General features: G+C 35.6%; 1 protein-coding gene across 9 annotated transcripts in view; it reads left to right on the plus strand.

Moving 5' to 3' along the window:
• Positions 1 to 15,944, plus strand: part of PCLO (piccolo presynaptic cytomatrix protein) — a 326,540-nt gene that overhangs the window by 127,147 nt on the left and 183,449 nt on the right. For all 9 annotated transcript variants that reach the window (XM_039571469.1, XM_039571467.1, XM_039571460.1 and 6 more), the window contains exon 4: positions 14,368 to 15,591. In XM_039571469.1, the coding sequence (XP_039427403.1) occupies positions 14,368 to 15,591 (1,224 nt within the window). The remainder of the gene's footprint in view (positions 1 to 14,367; positions 15,592 to 15,944) is intronic.

Consider the following 15,944-nt stretch of genomic DNA (forward strand, 5'->3'; position numbering starts at 1 on the left):
AAAAGAATCTCTTAAAAAATTATATTTTGTCTCTGTAATTCTGTGATAATTTTTTAAACCTGCTTTTGCAGGCAGAATCTTTTTACAATAGATCAATGATGACATGTTTTTCAGTTCAAACTGTCAAATATACAACTTCCTAGAGAGTTCATCAGGTTTTAGAGAGGATGCTCTAAAGGCAGATTAGCTGGTCCTACAGACAAACATTTTTCTTTAAGTGTGTTTTTACCATACTTAACTGCTGTTATATAACACAAAGTAGTTACCAAATCATGATAAATATAGCAGCACTCATTTTCTCTTTTTTAAATCATCATTTTTTTTCTGAGAAGGATCGTTATTGATGAAATTTCATTATTGATGGAATGTGTTCTTTGTAAACTTGTAACCACCTGAGTCCTCTAGGTTTTGTTGTGCTTCTTCCTCCAGCAGTTGAGTTTCCCAGTTCTTTTCAGTGATGCCTTTTTGTGAGCATTCATCCTGGCAGGCCTTGCACTGTGGTACAGTCTGTTTTCCACTGCTTTTGTAATTATTGACTTTTGCTGGTTTATTCAGTTTTTGTTAAACTCTTAAACCATTTCCTACTTTTACTGGTGTGTTTGCTTTTTAAATCAGTTCATTTGGTTTGTTGATTTAATTCAGGGAGTGCTTTTACGTAAAATCAGACAAAAACAGGCTTACTTCTTTTCTGTCTTCATGTGTTCAGCACAGTTAATTCTGCAATTTCCTAGATAAAATTTTGTCATCAAATACTCTTTTTTTTTTCAGATATGGCTTTGTTTTCATACTTGCATGATCAACCTTGTCAATTAAATTCATTAATGATTATTGACAGCAGTACTACTCCCATAAGTAATTTCTAAGGAATGTTTTGGCAATATTATGCACCATCTACAAATTAGTTCTGTAAGATGCAATGTCCCATGAAGAATTTATTGGGCAAATACTCTATTAGAAAGAGAGAACTGAAAAGACCTGGTGCTATCTGAGTGAGCTACAGATTTACTATAATACATTATAGTTGTAATGTACATTTTTAACTATGATGGAAAAGCAGCTAATGAAGCATTAAAGGATAATGTTTTTTTCTAAGTGCCAATGTAGCATAATCAGGGAGATTGAAGCAAAATCTTAATAAATGAACGAACCAAGATAAAATGGATCTGTCAGATTGGTCACACAGGTAAATGTTCAGTCAGCAGTAAGATCTCTTACAAAAACTAAAAATGGCAAATTATATGAATCTAGGTAGGCATTTTGGGTATGATTTTCCTTCCTAAAAATCACTATGGAATGAACAGTCAGCTGAATTAGTATTTGGACTTTTTTCTTTTTTTTTTCAGATACCAGTGTAATATAAACACTTTCTTGTTGCAATTAAATTTTTTAAATTGGCTTACACAATTCCAAATTTATACTACATCATATCTGAAAATGTAGCAGTAGAAACTCAAGATTTTTTGAAAAAAAGTCTGCTTAGTTGTTTGTGCAGAATAATTAAAATGATTGCACCCAAGTGCCATTTTAAAGAAAAAAGATTATTTCTGAAGTACTGGGTTTATATTAAATGCAGATGATTGGTGGACATGATTTTAACTGCTTTGATGTACAAAAACATTCAGTTCTGCTCACTGGAAACTGCTTCCAGATCTGCCCTTGAAGACAGATGTGAACTTTCCACTTCATTGCCTAGAGATGTTTTTTTGAAGAGAGCTCCATAAATGGTTCATTTTACAAGCAGACTGCGTATTATTCTGGTGTCAAAGGCTTGGGAATTGATTACATGGACTATAATACAGATATGATAATTTCTGTTGTGTTTTAGGATGCAATTTGAATTCTCTGTGCCATGCATCTGGAGTTATGATCTCTGTAATACACTCTTCATGCATTTATATCTGCAGCTCTCCATAACCCACGTTGACAAAGACTCTTGCTTTCTAGGGTTATTCAAAATTTCTATCAGATTACAGTATAGTTGATTTTTTTGTTTTTACTCAGGCAGGTGCATATTTTACTAAAAGGTTTGGTTGAAAAATATGATTGAAAAAAATAGAATGTAAATGAGAATTCCTCATTTAAGCTATGTAGTTGCATAAACTATGAGTAAGTTTCTATTCTAAAGAGGTCTTTCTTTAGAAGAAAAAAACCCAAATTATATCCTGGTTTTAAAAATTATGAGTGAAGGTGGTAATGAAGTAGCTACATTGTTCAGGTGTCACAAAGCCAAGAACTAAAAAATTATTTTGAATAGTTTTACCAAAATGCTGTTGTGTTTTTTTTCTTTGTTTTGGTTTTGGGGGTTTTTTTTGGCAGTGGAGATGGGTATTTTTGCTTTGATTGGTTTGGGTGGGTTTTGTTGGTTGTTTGGTTGCCTGGCTTGGTTTATTTCATTCTTTTTTGGTTTTTTTGGGGGGGGGGGTGTTGAAATAGTTATAATTTTAGAAAAATAAGGAGATTTAGAGATCACCAACAAAATCCGTTCCGCTGTTTTGTTTTGGGACATTTGGGTTTTTTTGTAAAATGCTATTTCATTGGGTTTAGACCATTCCTTATACGAGTATCCTGAGGTGAGTGGAGGGGTTATAAACAGCAGAAAACTGTCTCTGAAGAAGAATAAAAGAACAATAAAAGTGGTTGTAACATTTTGTGGAGGTGCTACCTGAGTAAGACCCTCACTTTAATCATCAGAATTCCATTGGCCATGTATGGGCTTTCATAGCCTAGAGAACACAGATGAACAAAATTTTTCATTTACAATCTTTTTCCAGCAAAAAAAAAAAAAAAAATGCTGTTCAGCTTCTTTTCCATCTCCTTTTTTTTTCTCTTTCCCCCCTGCCACCCCCATATGAATGGAGAGAAGAAAGGAAGAAAGAAAGTAATACAAAACTTTTGAAGGAGGAAGTTTAGGGCTTTGGGGTGGGCTTTTTGGGAGGTTTTTTGCTTTGGTTTTTGTTGGTTTTTTTTTTTTTTAACTTTTCCTTTTTCATCAAACCACTGAGAGCTATTGACTTCTCTGTCATTTTTATCTCCAGATGTTTGTTCTTGACTTATAAGAGAACATACAATTAAATTAATTAGAAGCTGACAGTAATATCACTCATCCTGGAAGACTGAGGATGGAATCATGTTATCTCTGATGTAAACAGGTTCTTTAAAAGAGGGTTTCAACGATTGAGAAAATGCTTCAAAATTAATTAAGACTTGAAAATTGACTTTTAATGAGAAAATAAGATCTGTCTATTTTGAATAACAGCAACACATTTGACAACATAAAACTTCAAATGAATGTTGCTCTTATTTGTTTATTTTCTATTTATGTTAACGGTTATTTTTTGGCATTTTGAGTTTTTTTAATAAGGCATAAAAATTTAGAATTCAGTCCAAGGTTTGGAGAATTAAAATTGTTTGTTTTTGTGACAGATGTGAGTATTTTGGGTGTAGAACTAAAGTAAGATATATGTTTGCTTCTGAAATGACAGAATAAAAAAGAGCAGTTAACTTTGGAACCCAGTAACACTTTACATTAAAAGTATTTTAAAATATTTCTAAAACTCTTCAATAATTTTCAATTTATCTAAAATTTTTACTAGGAACACTTTAGCATCAAATACTCTTTTAAAACATGCTTCAAGACAGGCCATGCTTTCAAGATAAAAGTTAAGCTTCCATGCATTTTCTGCTGACATTGTAAGAATGATACAAGTATTAACCACAAGAATAAGGTTTTTCAAACCTGACATAAGGTAGAAAAATATTAAGCATGAATACATTGTGTATAATAATAGTAATAATAATAATAATACAATAAATATAAATAGAAAATGTGTGATTTCAAAGTAGAGCCGTATTTATTATATTTTTAACATTATTGTTACAGAGTTTTATGTAGTTTAAACCAAAAGCTATTTTCTTGACAAAGTAACTGTGATACTTGTTGCCAAAAGGGACTGTGAGTCCCACTTACACCCATTTACAGTTTGGCTACATGTTGTGGGAAAATGCTGAGCTTGTATCACATGCATCTTGGTCTTGCGTCACTTCCTTTAAAGATTATATCTTTAAAGCTTTGGTGTGCTTCTTTAGAAAGGTAAGTATAATTAAAATTCATATTATCTCTAGCTTTTTTTGTATTTTTATGCCAACACATAAAAAAAAATTCAATGGATAGAGAAATTATTGGACCAATAATCTTTGAAGAGAGAGACGTTTCCACCCCATACATTTGATTATCTTTCTAAGAAATGCTGAAAGGTTGAGAATAGAAAACTCTGGTGAAACTAGAAGCATTTTGGCATTAAAGAATCAAATCTGTTGAGAATAATGGCCCCTTCTGGATGTAAAACTCTGTGACTATAGTGAGTAAGTTTGTTTGGCTTCCTGTGTGCTGCATACATGTGTATGTGTGTAGATGTCTGTCTGTGTATCACTCATGCATACATGACTGTAAAATTATGGATTTGCCCTTTTCATGAAAAATTTTTGAAGATGTATGAAGGCATCCTCTGTCTTCTCATCAAGGAGAAATTCTGAATCAGATAAACTGTATAAGTAATTGTGTAATTAGTATTAAACCTGAGCTGAGTAGTTGCTTTGAGAGGATTCTTCTTCCTTCTCAAGATAGCAAAACAAAGTGAAAGTGTGACTAAGGAATGCAAGGAGTTAATTTTGGAGGCACTTCATTTCATGCTATCTGTGTAGGCTTTTTTTCCCACTCTGTAGTCATTAAAGCAGTACTGTGTGTATTTTGAGACGTGAAGAACTTAATTTTAGAAGGGTAAACCAAATGATTTTCAAGTGTAATGTGTCTATTACTTGCATTGCAAGTCCATTGGGAAATGGAGTACTCCCGCTGTAGTTCAATTCAATATTTTGGGGGCTTGCCCTTTCTTCCAAGGAGCTATGACATCTTTATTGACACTAACGAGACAGAAAAATAAAGTCTCCACATTTCGCAGTTTGTTTTTTTTTTTCTTTTTCCTAGAAGTTAAGATCTGCCTTTTCCTCTTATATTTAGTATTTATATTGAGAATTAGCAGTACTTTTGTTCTGGGCAGATTTACGTGGGTTTCGATTATTTGGTATTTTCTTTGCATAATTTTATGGTGTTTCTTGAAAGTAAACTCAAGCTTCTTATGTGTGTGATTGCTGGAGTATATAGGATTTATTTGCACATTAAACACCAAGAAAACATCTTCTTTAAGTCATACTGTAGCATTACAGTATGTGATGCTTTTAAATAGATTGTGCTCATGTTTCTGTACGAAATATTGAGAAGAATTTTTATTGAATATTAGTCTGAAGTTTCACAAGAAAAGTGTTTTATTTTTAATTCTTCTTGTGAGTGTTTGCCAAACTATGGGAGAACACAGCATGCTCCCCTTTTTGGACTTACAATTTTTGACAGGATTTTCTTGCTGACTAAATGGCATATTCCTTTTTAAGACAATCTTTCCAATATTTTCTGTCGTGTGGTGGCACAAGGGCAGAATTGTAGGCAGGAAAGTGCAAGGTCAAAACAATGAGCAGGACATGCAGAAAAGATTATTGTCACTTAAAGCATGTCACCACAGTCTTCCTGAGAGCTGATCAGCAGAAACCTCGAAGGAGGATGAAGCCAGGAGACTAAAAAGCTTGTTGCTTCCTTTTGCACCTGCACCTCATCTCTGCCTTTGCCTTTCCCTAGACTTTGTACTGCATTGCCTCAAAGCTTGGGAATTTGCCTCTTATCAGTGAAAGTGGCCACACCTAGTGCTAAAATTTTATTCTGCCCCATATGTTGCAAAACCAGGCAGTGACTATTTCTGTGCTCTGATGCTCTGCCATCTCTGCACACTGCCCATGGCAGGGAGGCCTGTATGGTTTTTCACCTCCTCATTGTAGGTGTTTAGGAGAGATGTCCATTGGGAAGAGCTCAAGAAGCTGCTGGAAGGCCTGTGTGCTTCTCAGCTTGTACCATATCACACAAAGCCATGGTCATTCTGCACAGATGCCATGTATATTTCCTTTGTTTACTTCTTTTATCTCGTTATTGTCCTGGCAGCTGCCAGTGTATCAGAAAATGATTACATGCAAACTTCTTACTGTATCTGTAGCTTATAATTCGTATCATTTTCCAAAGCCAGGTAAGGGACTTTCCTTCACTTTCTGCTGGACCTGTGTTCTCTTCCTCGAGAATAGTGTGTTTTCTTGACTATGAATTATCCTCCATTTTTCTGTCTGCTTGTTTCCTTGCCTGTCCCCCTCATTTTCAAGCACCTAAAGGATTCCGATATCATTCACATGACACTGAATGCAAACATTATACATAAATCACTGCTAATAAACTGAAATGATAAAGTCATGTAAAATAAACATAAGTGATAAAACAGATATGTACACTGTGATTCTGATTAAAAAGATGAAGAGACGAACTGAAAAATGGGAGTCAGTGGAAGTGTCTTCAGCTATTTAGAGCTTTCAAATATCAGACCATTTATTTAAGTATCAGATTACAGATTTAGGTCCTTTCTTCAGGCTACTATTTTAAGAAAGGTTTATCGTTGGACTTTATTGTAGGGTCTGAGCAAATCTCAGATTCATCCTTGAAGTGAGGTCTGTGTGGAGCACAGTTTGCTGCAGGCCCTCTCCCTAATCAGGAGTAGATACAATAGTCAGACCACCAACACTGTTCATATCTGGGGACAACATCCCATAGTCTCCTGAATGAATTTGAGCAGCCAGGGCCATAACTTTAGCTCCTCAGTTAAGTATTTAAAATTTAGGTTAGATGAGACTGGATGGAGCTAGGAGTTTAAAAAAACGAAATTAAAGAATCTCCTTTTAATCTTTAAGTATTGACATCTTTGTTCATAGCATTTTACTTGAAGCATGCAGATCTCTCTTCATAAAACAATTAATGCATTAGTAGATAAAATGGGGACAAAAGACAGACACATTTCGATCTGTCTTAGCAGAGATTTTTGGTTTTGCAAACCATATTGTTGGGGTGAACTATACATGTTAGTTTTAGGATTATCTGATTTGCAAGAGCAAACAAAATGCAAAAGTGACTTTTCAGAGCAATGATATATATCAGTTGTCTCTGTATTTCTATTGGGGATGACCAAATTAAAAAGTTTTTACTTTTAAGTTTAAGGTGTTTGCATATACGACCCGTTAAGGTTCAGAGAGAAAGGTTGCATTTGTAGTTTATAACTAAATATACATAGTGACATGTAATAAAAAGAACAGTTCTCCTTTTTGCTACAGAGCCTAGTTCCATAGCTAAACTATTGTTTTTGAACAAAAACAATTTTCTCTAGACTGTCTGTAAGAGGTCAGCCCTGAACACAGAATTGAATAGACCACAAACTCTTCAGGGGATGGTGTTGTTTGTTGTTTTAGTGCCATCTGTGACACTAGACATTTTTTCAGTTCAGAACAAATAATAGCGATGATGCGATGGGAATACTCACATATTCTGCTGACCCGTTGTGTGGGGAATAGTGATTCAGCTTCTGGGAGGTACAGAAAACAGTTACTCTTTGAGACTGTTGTAATAAAGGGTACAAAGGAGCTTAGTGAGGCATCTCAACATCTACATCTAGCCAGAAAGGATTACAGCAGCCTAATATTTTTAAAGCTCTGACTGAACTGGTTTATAAAATAACTATTTAATAAAGCTGTATTTTTAACCATAAAATTATGACTTCAGACACTAACACAACCTTGGATTTCTTTGGTCTATATGATCTACAGACATCTTTAAGAACTACAATTCTATCAAAGCAAGTTAATAATAGCATCAGTGGAGGTCATATGCTGCTATTCATTAATGTACAACAGCGTGGTCATTTGTCACGTATGCAAGCAAACTGAAATTCTTCAGTCATTTAATTGGGAATCTCCTTAAAAGAACCTGTGAAAGAGAATGTCACAGCAACAATGTTTATCTGACTCTGATTTTCAGATATACACTGAAATATGTTTATGAATGTGACTATTATCTTCTTATCCTGCAAGTAAATTCTCTACCTGCAGTGGCTTTTATGAGTGAAATGAGATTCCAAAATAAAGCTGAAACCACTCTGAGATTGGTCCTGAGATTCGGGACTTTGGAGATGAGAAGACTGCTTAATAAAAAGATTCTATTGTCATTTATTTGTAAGAACAGTAAGCTGATTTTCATGTGTATTTTATTGTAAAAATCAATATTAAAAATATCTTAAATGCTTAATAAACAAAAGATTGGCCTTTGAATGATGCCCATATCCACTTTATTGTTTTTTCTTTCACTGAGGTTGTTTTTGCCATGGTAACAGAAGAAGTGGTCACCAGGGGTAGTAAAGTAAAGCTTGATGGAAATTTCTCTGTGTAAGCCTGAGGAGGAAGGGTCATGCCTTTGCTTTGGGCAACAGCACCCCTAGAGCTCAACCTGCCAATACAAAGGATGACTTTTAGTCATCTTGTTATAATGATGCATAAAAAGAAGCAACAAACATATTACAGTGCAGGTAGATGCAGAGTAAAAACAAATACAGTGATGTTCCCCCTCCTCAATAAAAAAAAAGTTATTTCTCCACAGCTTTCATTCTTTTGCATCTGTGATGGTGTAGATGTACGCTAGGGGTACGTTCTATTATTCTATTATTGACAGCATAATTCTAGGCCTCTAAGGGACTTCAGCAAAATAACTAAGGGAAACTAAGGTACACACAGACACTATACACATAAAAATCTCATTATCTATTAAATTGAATTGCTAAAATAAAAATTCCCATCCAATAGAGCGGTTGCTGAAAATTCACAAAAATTTGAGCTTTTTCTGAAGGTGCTAAGATGTATCTTGAGGTAAGGTAAGGGTATACACATTTCAGAATTGCTATCACTTGAAGAAGTAGGTCATCTTTGTGTTGTCATATTCTGTATTTCATCTGTATGTAATTGAGTGAAATATTCAGCAGTCCTAACCCTATTAAAGTTAAGGAGCAGATAATTCCTGACATATGGGAGAAACACTGATTCCTCTGTATTTTTCTGCTACTCTGCTGCAGTATTTACAACTATCTTCATGTATCGCTTGGTGTGGAAGAAAAAGAGATCATTGAAAATACCTTATTTTATTTCATAGTTGTGATGGCTTGTAAGTAAACTTAGCAATTTGTAACAATAATGAGAGGCTGAGATAACTTGGTCTTCGTCAATCACATACTGAAACTCTTTATCTAAGAAAAAGATAAGAGATGGTACTTTGTTTTGCATTGTTCAGATAATAATCTCATCTTGGTTGCACTTCAGCAAATAAAAAAAGCATTCTTAAACTAAAAAGGTAATCCCTTCTTCCTTCTGTTGCCAAACTTCTTCATTCTGCAGGGATTCTTACTAATTTTTTTTTTTCTAATTTGATGCTTTAAATTCATCTGAACCAGTTTTTGGGGATTCCTATGATCTCTCTTTGGTGGCCAAAGGACACCTTGATGTTTAAAGTAAACTAAATTCTGTGAATGTATTTAATGCTAATGATATAATGCATTCTGCTCATGAGTGCTATTACAGAAATGCAGTTTTAAAAACTGGTAGGATTTCATGAATCGCTGAGTGATTTTGTTGGCAATCACATCATATATTGAAATTAACTGTGTTTCTCTGTACCACGCTCCTATTGTATTGTATTCCAAACTTCAAATCACTAATGGCAAGGAAGGTCTTCTAATTTCAAAGCTAAATTTGTCCATGGACAATTAATATCCATTTGGTTTGCAGCCAATATACCTTTCCTCCCATATAAGTCATACTTGTGGGATTCGTTTCCCTAGGTTAAATTAGCCGATTTTTTCTAACCTTTTTTTCAAAAAATCAGCCATCTGACTAAGCATTTGTTTGCACATAATTTCTCCACTTGGGGTGGGATCCAAAAATAAGTTTAAGTTCCTAAGTGACGTTTTAGACAAAATTTATGTGTAAATTCAGGAGAATGAGCCTGGAAAACTGCCTGTGACCTCCACAGACACTGTATCTGTGAAAACCTTTCTGCAATTTTTCTAATTCTGGATGCCATAGAGGCTCCACTGTAGACCCTGTCTCTGCCAAACTGGCTGCTTTTAGACAGTTACCTCCTGACTGCTTACCACTGTTTGGATAGAGAAAGTGTGGGATTTCAGTATTTTATTTTTGCATTTTTTCCTTCTGCCAGATCTACTGTCTGATTTGGTGGTCATGCTCTGAATATTTATGTTTCTCTATGCAACATCAATGGTAACTTTTCTATATGTAGGTCTAGCAGTTTGAATATTTCCCCTAGAGGTAGGAGATCTTAGTCCTCAGTTTGTGTGGGATTTGAATTTGTGGATCACACATCCCAAAGAAGTGCTGAGGCCAGCATTCCCTTTCTAGATGGGAATGTGGGCTTCCCTCTCTGCACTCTTTTGTTCAGGCAATGTTTACCACAGGCAGAGGGACACAGCAAGGAAGATGTACACACTTGAGGACTACAGAGTGATTTGTGGATGAATACACACAGCAGACAGATAGCAATGAAGAGCTGTTAATATTAAAATATTCACCACCTCAGTGAGGCCCTTGAATGGTGTCTGCTGGCCAGACAGTCACCAGTCAGGTCAGCAAGCATCAACTTCTCCACCGCCTTGGAACATACAAGCCAACCTTTGTGACTGCTGGGTTGTTACCATCCGCTTCTCTGTATTTTCCTTTTGGCTTTGTACCTCTTCATGTCAGTATATTTTTTCCTGAATTTTTCTCCCTGTGACACTATGTGGTTTTACTCTTTTTTATTTTTTTTTTTACATTTTCTTACATCACCTGGCTTTCTCTAAAATACCATCTCAGCAGCCTTTTTCTCCATAAAACTGAGCTGAGGACTCTCAGCTGTGCTGTACCAGCCTAGGCCTTGAATCAGAAACCTGAACCTCTGAGCTGAGCCTTTCAAGAGTTCCTTCACTCCTTTTGTTTACAGAAAGGGCCATTCTGTAACAAGCAGGGCAGAGCTCTTGGTTGATGACTGAAAAACAGACATTCACAATGAATGTTAGATGTCTGCCCTTTTCATAATGACATTTGTTTATTACAAAATTGAGTGAGGAGAACATTGTGACAGAGCTACTTTGTTGTGCCCAGCAATACTGAGTTGTAAGGTTTGCTGAAAACATAGGGAGAGAGCCATGGATTCAGAGTATTAAAGAACTTGTATCACTTGTAGTGCCAATCATAGTGTCTACTGCCAATTCAGGAACCAAAGGGTGTGAAGAATTCTGTAAAGAACTAAGAAGTTTTATCTAGTGGAGATTGCTAAAAGATGATGTCCATTTCCCAAGTCCTAATAAATTTGGGTTGACAGGCTAACTGAAGAGATAGCCTCAGGAAAAAGCTTGCATTCAGGGCATGAGGTTAACTGAGGAAAAGACAAGTCTAAAACTGAGGCATATGACTTCATGGTACAAAATTTGATTTTCTAGAGAACCATTCTGACAGAGAATCAGGAGCTAGAGGCCTGGTACTATAAGAAGATTTTTGTGGTCTCTTTTGTGATCAAATTCCACATGATAATAAATAAACCAGTATATGAAACTCTTATAGCTTTGGGGGTAGTATTTGCAATGCCTATACAGCAGCACTGAAAAATAAACTGGTAAATAGATGCATATACTGAAAAAGTCCAAGAGGACGATGATAAGGTTCATTAAATCACTGGATATCTGGACAATTCCAGCTCATTTCCCTGCTATCACATTCATCAGTATGGCAGGGAGGCAAGACTGGTGGTTCCATCTTTTGACAAAAATTAGTGCATTTTGCCAGTCTGCTGATCATCACATTCCTTTCCTCATGTTGTCATTACTTTCCTTTTTAAGAGGTCTATCATGTGCTCAGCACAAAGCATAGTCCCTGAGTTGCAGAAATTTACTCCAGGGAAAAGATACTAAATAGGGACAGTGAGCAATGGAAACAGTGACTGGGTAACTGTTTTGGGTTTTAAACACTTAATACTGTTACTAAAGTTGCTAAAGTTGTTATAGGCAGTTCAAAGCACTGAGTCTGTGAATGATTTAAATGAGGGAAAGGGAAGTGACGATGAATCTGAGAAGGAGCAAGTGTATGAGCAGTGAGTAAGCTGCAGCTGAGAGGTGTTAGATGGGATCTGTATGATCAGCAGAGCCAGGAGAAGAGCCAATGTAGGTAGAAAAGAAACAAACATAGAGACCCTAGAAACTGGATATGGATATAGGTCAAACAAATGGTACTGCAAAGAGAACATGAAATTAAGTATAGATTAACATGTTCATAAAGAATATCTGTATAGAAGCAATTTTTTGAACCATGGATTATTTCATGGCAGAAGCCACTTCATTAGGTTTTTATGTAATTAAAGATGGCTAAGGCTAGATTCTGAGAAGCTTAATACGTTTAAGTACTGTCTTATTCTCATGTCGTGTGCTGACTGAAGCTATACTACCACAAATAATAATGGCATTATTTCTGCTTAAATTGTGAAATGAGCATTTTTCAGGCTGAATGGATTAAGCAAAATCTGCCCCATTTTTGGGGGTTTAAAATCTTTTGGGCCCTCCAATAAATTTTTAAAAATTACTATGACAATTATTTCACCAACTTTGTACATTGATCTTCACAAATTTAATGAGAAAACAATCAAAGCTACTATGTAATTGGATCTTTTTTCAGTAGTCTATTCATGCTCAATGTTATCTGGTATTTTTAGTCCATTGCAGACTTCTAATAATAATATCATGATTTTCTGTGGGGCAAATTTGTTTCCTGGAGCATTGCTTCTATTTTCAGTTTATAAAAGACAGTGCACAAGATATTTATGGCTTCCAATACTGTTTTCTAGGAAAAGAGAGGAAACTATCATAAGAATTCCATATAACCCCATCTAAGAGTAGTATCTTCAAGAAAAACTAGTTATATTTTGCACATTCATTAAAAAAAAAGTTTATATTTATATTATAAATTTATAATTAAGATATATATGTATGTATCTTAATTAGTACTCCCCAAACAAATTATGTGTAGTTGGAACACTTTAAGTCCTATGGAGGAGGATAGTAGGTCCTGGAGGATTATGTTTAAATGCTTTTTTCAACAGAGAAACTAAGCCTAAATTATATTTAATAGTCTGATACAGAGCCACATTCAGTTTGGAATTGCAAAGGATGTAGTAACTGTTAGGGGAGACAGCTGATTCAGCTGATAAACAGCATTTACTGGGACAATATTATCAGGTACTATTAATAAATATTTTTTGTGTCAATTACTAGGACTCACTAGTTTGGTCATTTCTAAAAAATTAAAATAATAAATGCACGAGGCAATTGTTTGATGACCTCAATGAAAATGCATGCATTCTTGCTTTGCCTGAAAGAAAATTTGTCAGAAAATTTTATATATTAAATAGCCTCTCCTTAGTTGCATTTCCATAAAACTAGCCCATATGAGCTTTTCTTACTTAAGATTTTTGTCATATCATCTGTGTTTCTTGTAATTTATATATCACTTATAAAAATAGCTGATCAGCTATTTTAAATGTAGATTTTAATGTACAGTATACACCTCTTATCCACCAGTGAAGCTCATTTTGCATTAGTGAAGTAAACCATCATTAGCTGTTCTAGTATCCAGAAGAGTCTGGATTTTTTCTTTCCTTTCAGTATCCTTCTGTGCTTAAAATTTTCTTTTGCTATTTTAAAGGGACTATAAACCAAATCCCACTGGAAACAGTGTGATTACTTCTCTCATATAGTAGCTAGGCAACTGGCAACGAGATCTTTTGCACAGATAGAAGCACTTGTCCTTTTTCTGATTTTCTGGGAAGAAGAGTAAAAGAAGCCAGTGTGCAACCAGGATTTAGCAGTAAAGTGAGCAGAGAGGTGATCTTCCTGTTGAGTTACAGCCATAATAAATTTATACACTGATACTTATACAAAACTTCAAGAGGGGATTTCTGAAGAGAAATACAGAGAGTCATGAGTGCCAGTTGGTCCCCTTTTTCTCAGATTTGCAAAATTATAGGGACCTATTGATAGATCATAGAGGCTTTAGAAAGGAATATATGTTAGAAATATGTAAGCAAACATTGTACATATAGGTCATCAATACTGTGGAAAAATGTCATTGCTGTTAGTTTTCACAGTGTCTTTTTATATTTGTTCATCTAGGCTTTCTGGAATCTGACATGCTCCGTTTCTGGAATGGTGCTATGGATCTTCCTGCAAGAGCAGGAAAGAAAGAGAGTAACTTACCAGTATGCATAGCATTCAGATTGAAAGAATTCAACTGTATCAGCTGCAAACACTGTATGATTTTATTGTTACTTTTTCAAATAAGTAACTTCATATGTTTGTTGTATCACAGGTACAGGAATGGCTGTGCTTAAACTGCCAGACCCAAAGGGCAATGTCAGGACAACTTGGAGATATGGGCAAGGTGCCACTTCCGAAAACAGGCCCTTCACAACCAACATCCAAACCACCTGCTCCTCCTCAAAAACAGCCAATGCCTGCTGTCTCACATTCCCCTCAGAAGACTTCCACACCGCCTACTCTGGCAGCAGCAAAGCCGAAAGAAGAACCAGGCATTCAGAAAGAAGCTCCAAAACTTCAGCAGGGGAGATTGGAAAAAACATTGTCAGCTGATAAAATCCAGCAAGGTGTTCAAAGGGAAGATGCAAAACCTAAGCAGGGAAAACTTGTCAAGACTCCCTCAGCTGATAAAATCCAGCGTGCTTCTCAGAAGGAAGACCCAAGGATTCAGCAAACAAGACTGACAAAGACAGCCTCCTATGACAGAGTTTTGCATGAAGTTCAGAAGGAGGATGAAAAACTTCAAGAAGCAAAGCTGGCAAAAACATCCTCAGCTGATAAAATTTTACATGGAGTTCAGAAGGAAGACATAAAACTTCAAGAGACAAAATTGGCAAAGATACCCTCAGCTGACAAAATTTTGCAGGGAATTCAGAAAGAAGACCCAAAACTCCAACAGATGAAAATGGCAAAGGCACTGTCAGCTGACAAAATCCAACCTGCAGTTCGGAAGGAAGATGCACAGCTTCAGGAGGTAAAATTGCCAAAGGCAGCTTCAGTTGATAAAATCCAACATGGAATTCAGAAAGAAGATATAAAACTTCAACATGAAAAAATTAAGAAAACTAGATCGGTGGATAAAATCCAAGAGGAAGATCAGAAAGAGGAAACAAAACTTCAGCGAGGGAAATTGTCAAAGACACCTTCAGCAAATAAAATTCCTGCAACAACAACTGCAGACCAAAAGAAGCCCCTAAGCACAGTGGAAGAAGATAAAGAAACTGTGCCCCCAGAAAAGAGCACACCACATCCAGAAGACAAAAAAGAAGAAATTACAGCTGAGATTAAAGACCACGTTGCTAAACAGAAAGCAGAAGTTGAAGCACCTTATAAGGGACTGCAAGCTAAGGAGCAAGAAGATGTTAAGAAAGAGGATTTGACAACTGGGATTTCACAAGAGGTTTTGAAAACTGAAAAAGCTCAGGAAGAAGAAATTCCTATTCAAACAGCACCTTTGCCAAGAACTGACCATGTGGAAGCAGTGAGAGAAAAAATAGTAAGTGTTTTTCTCCCTCCCACATCCCTTTTTCCCTTTCTCCAACTTAGAATCTGATCCTTACAGACCCTCTCCTTCCTGCTTTGGTGTTATTCTCTTTACAAGATAGTTCTAAGTGATAAAATCAATGATTCCCATTGAGTGAAAGTTTCACCAGTTAGTCTTATGCTCTACATGCACATTTCAAGATTTCTTGCCTGATTTTAAGTCTCCAGCAGTTAAGCATTTGAAACTAAGGCAGAGCTCCAGTTTAATAATTTTTCCAATATTTCAGATTTATTTACCTTGATCTTTAGACTCTCCAGACTTTGAAGATTAATTGTTACACTGGAGTATTTTTGTAGTTCTCAATC

This window comes from Corvus cornix, chromosome 1A (genome assembly GCF_000738735.6).
Source record: "Corvus cornix cornix isolate S_Up_H32 chromosome 1A, ASM73873v5, whole genome shotgun sequence".
NCBI lineage: Eukaryota > Metazoa > Chordata > Aves > Passeriformes > Corvidae > Corvus > Corvus cornix.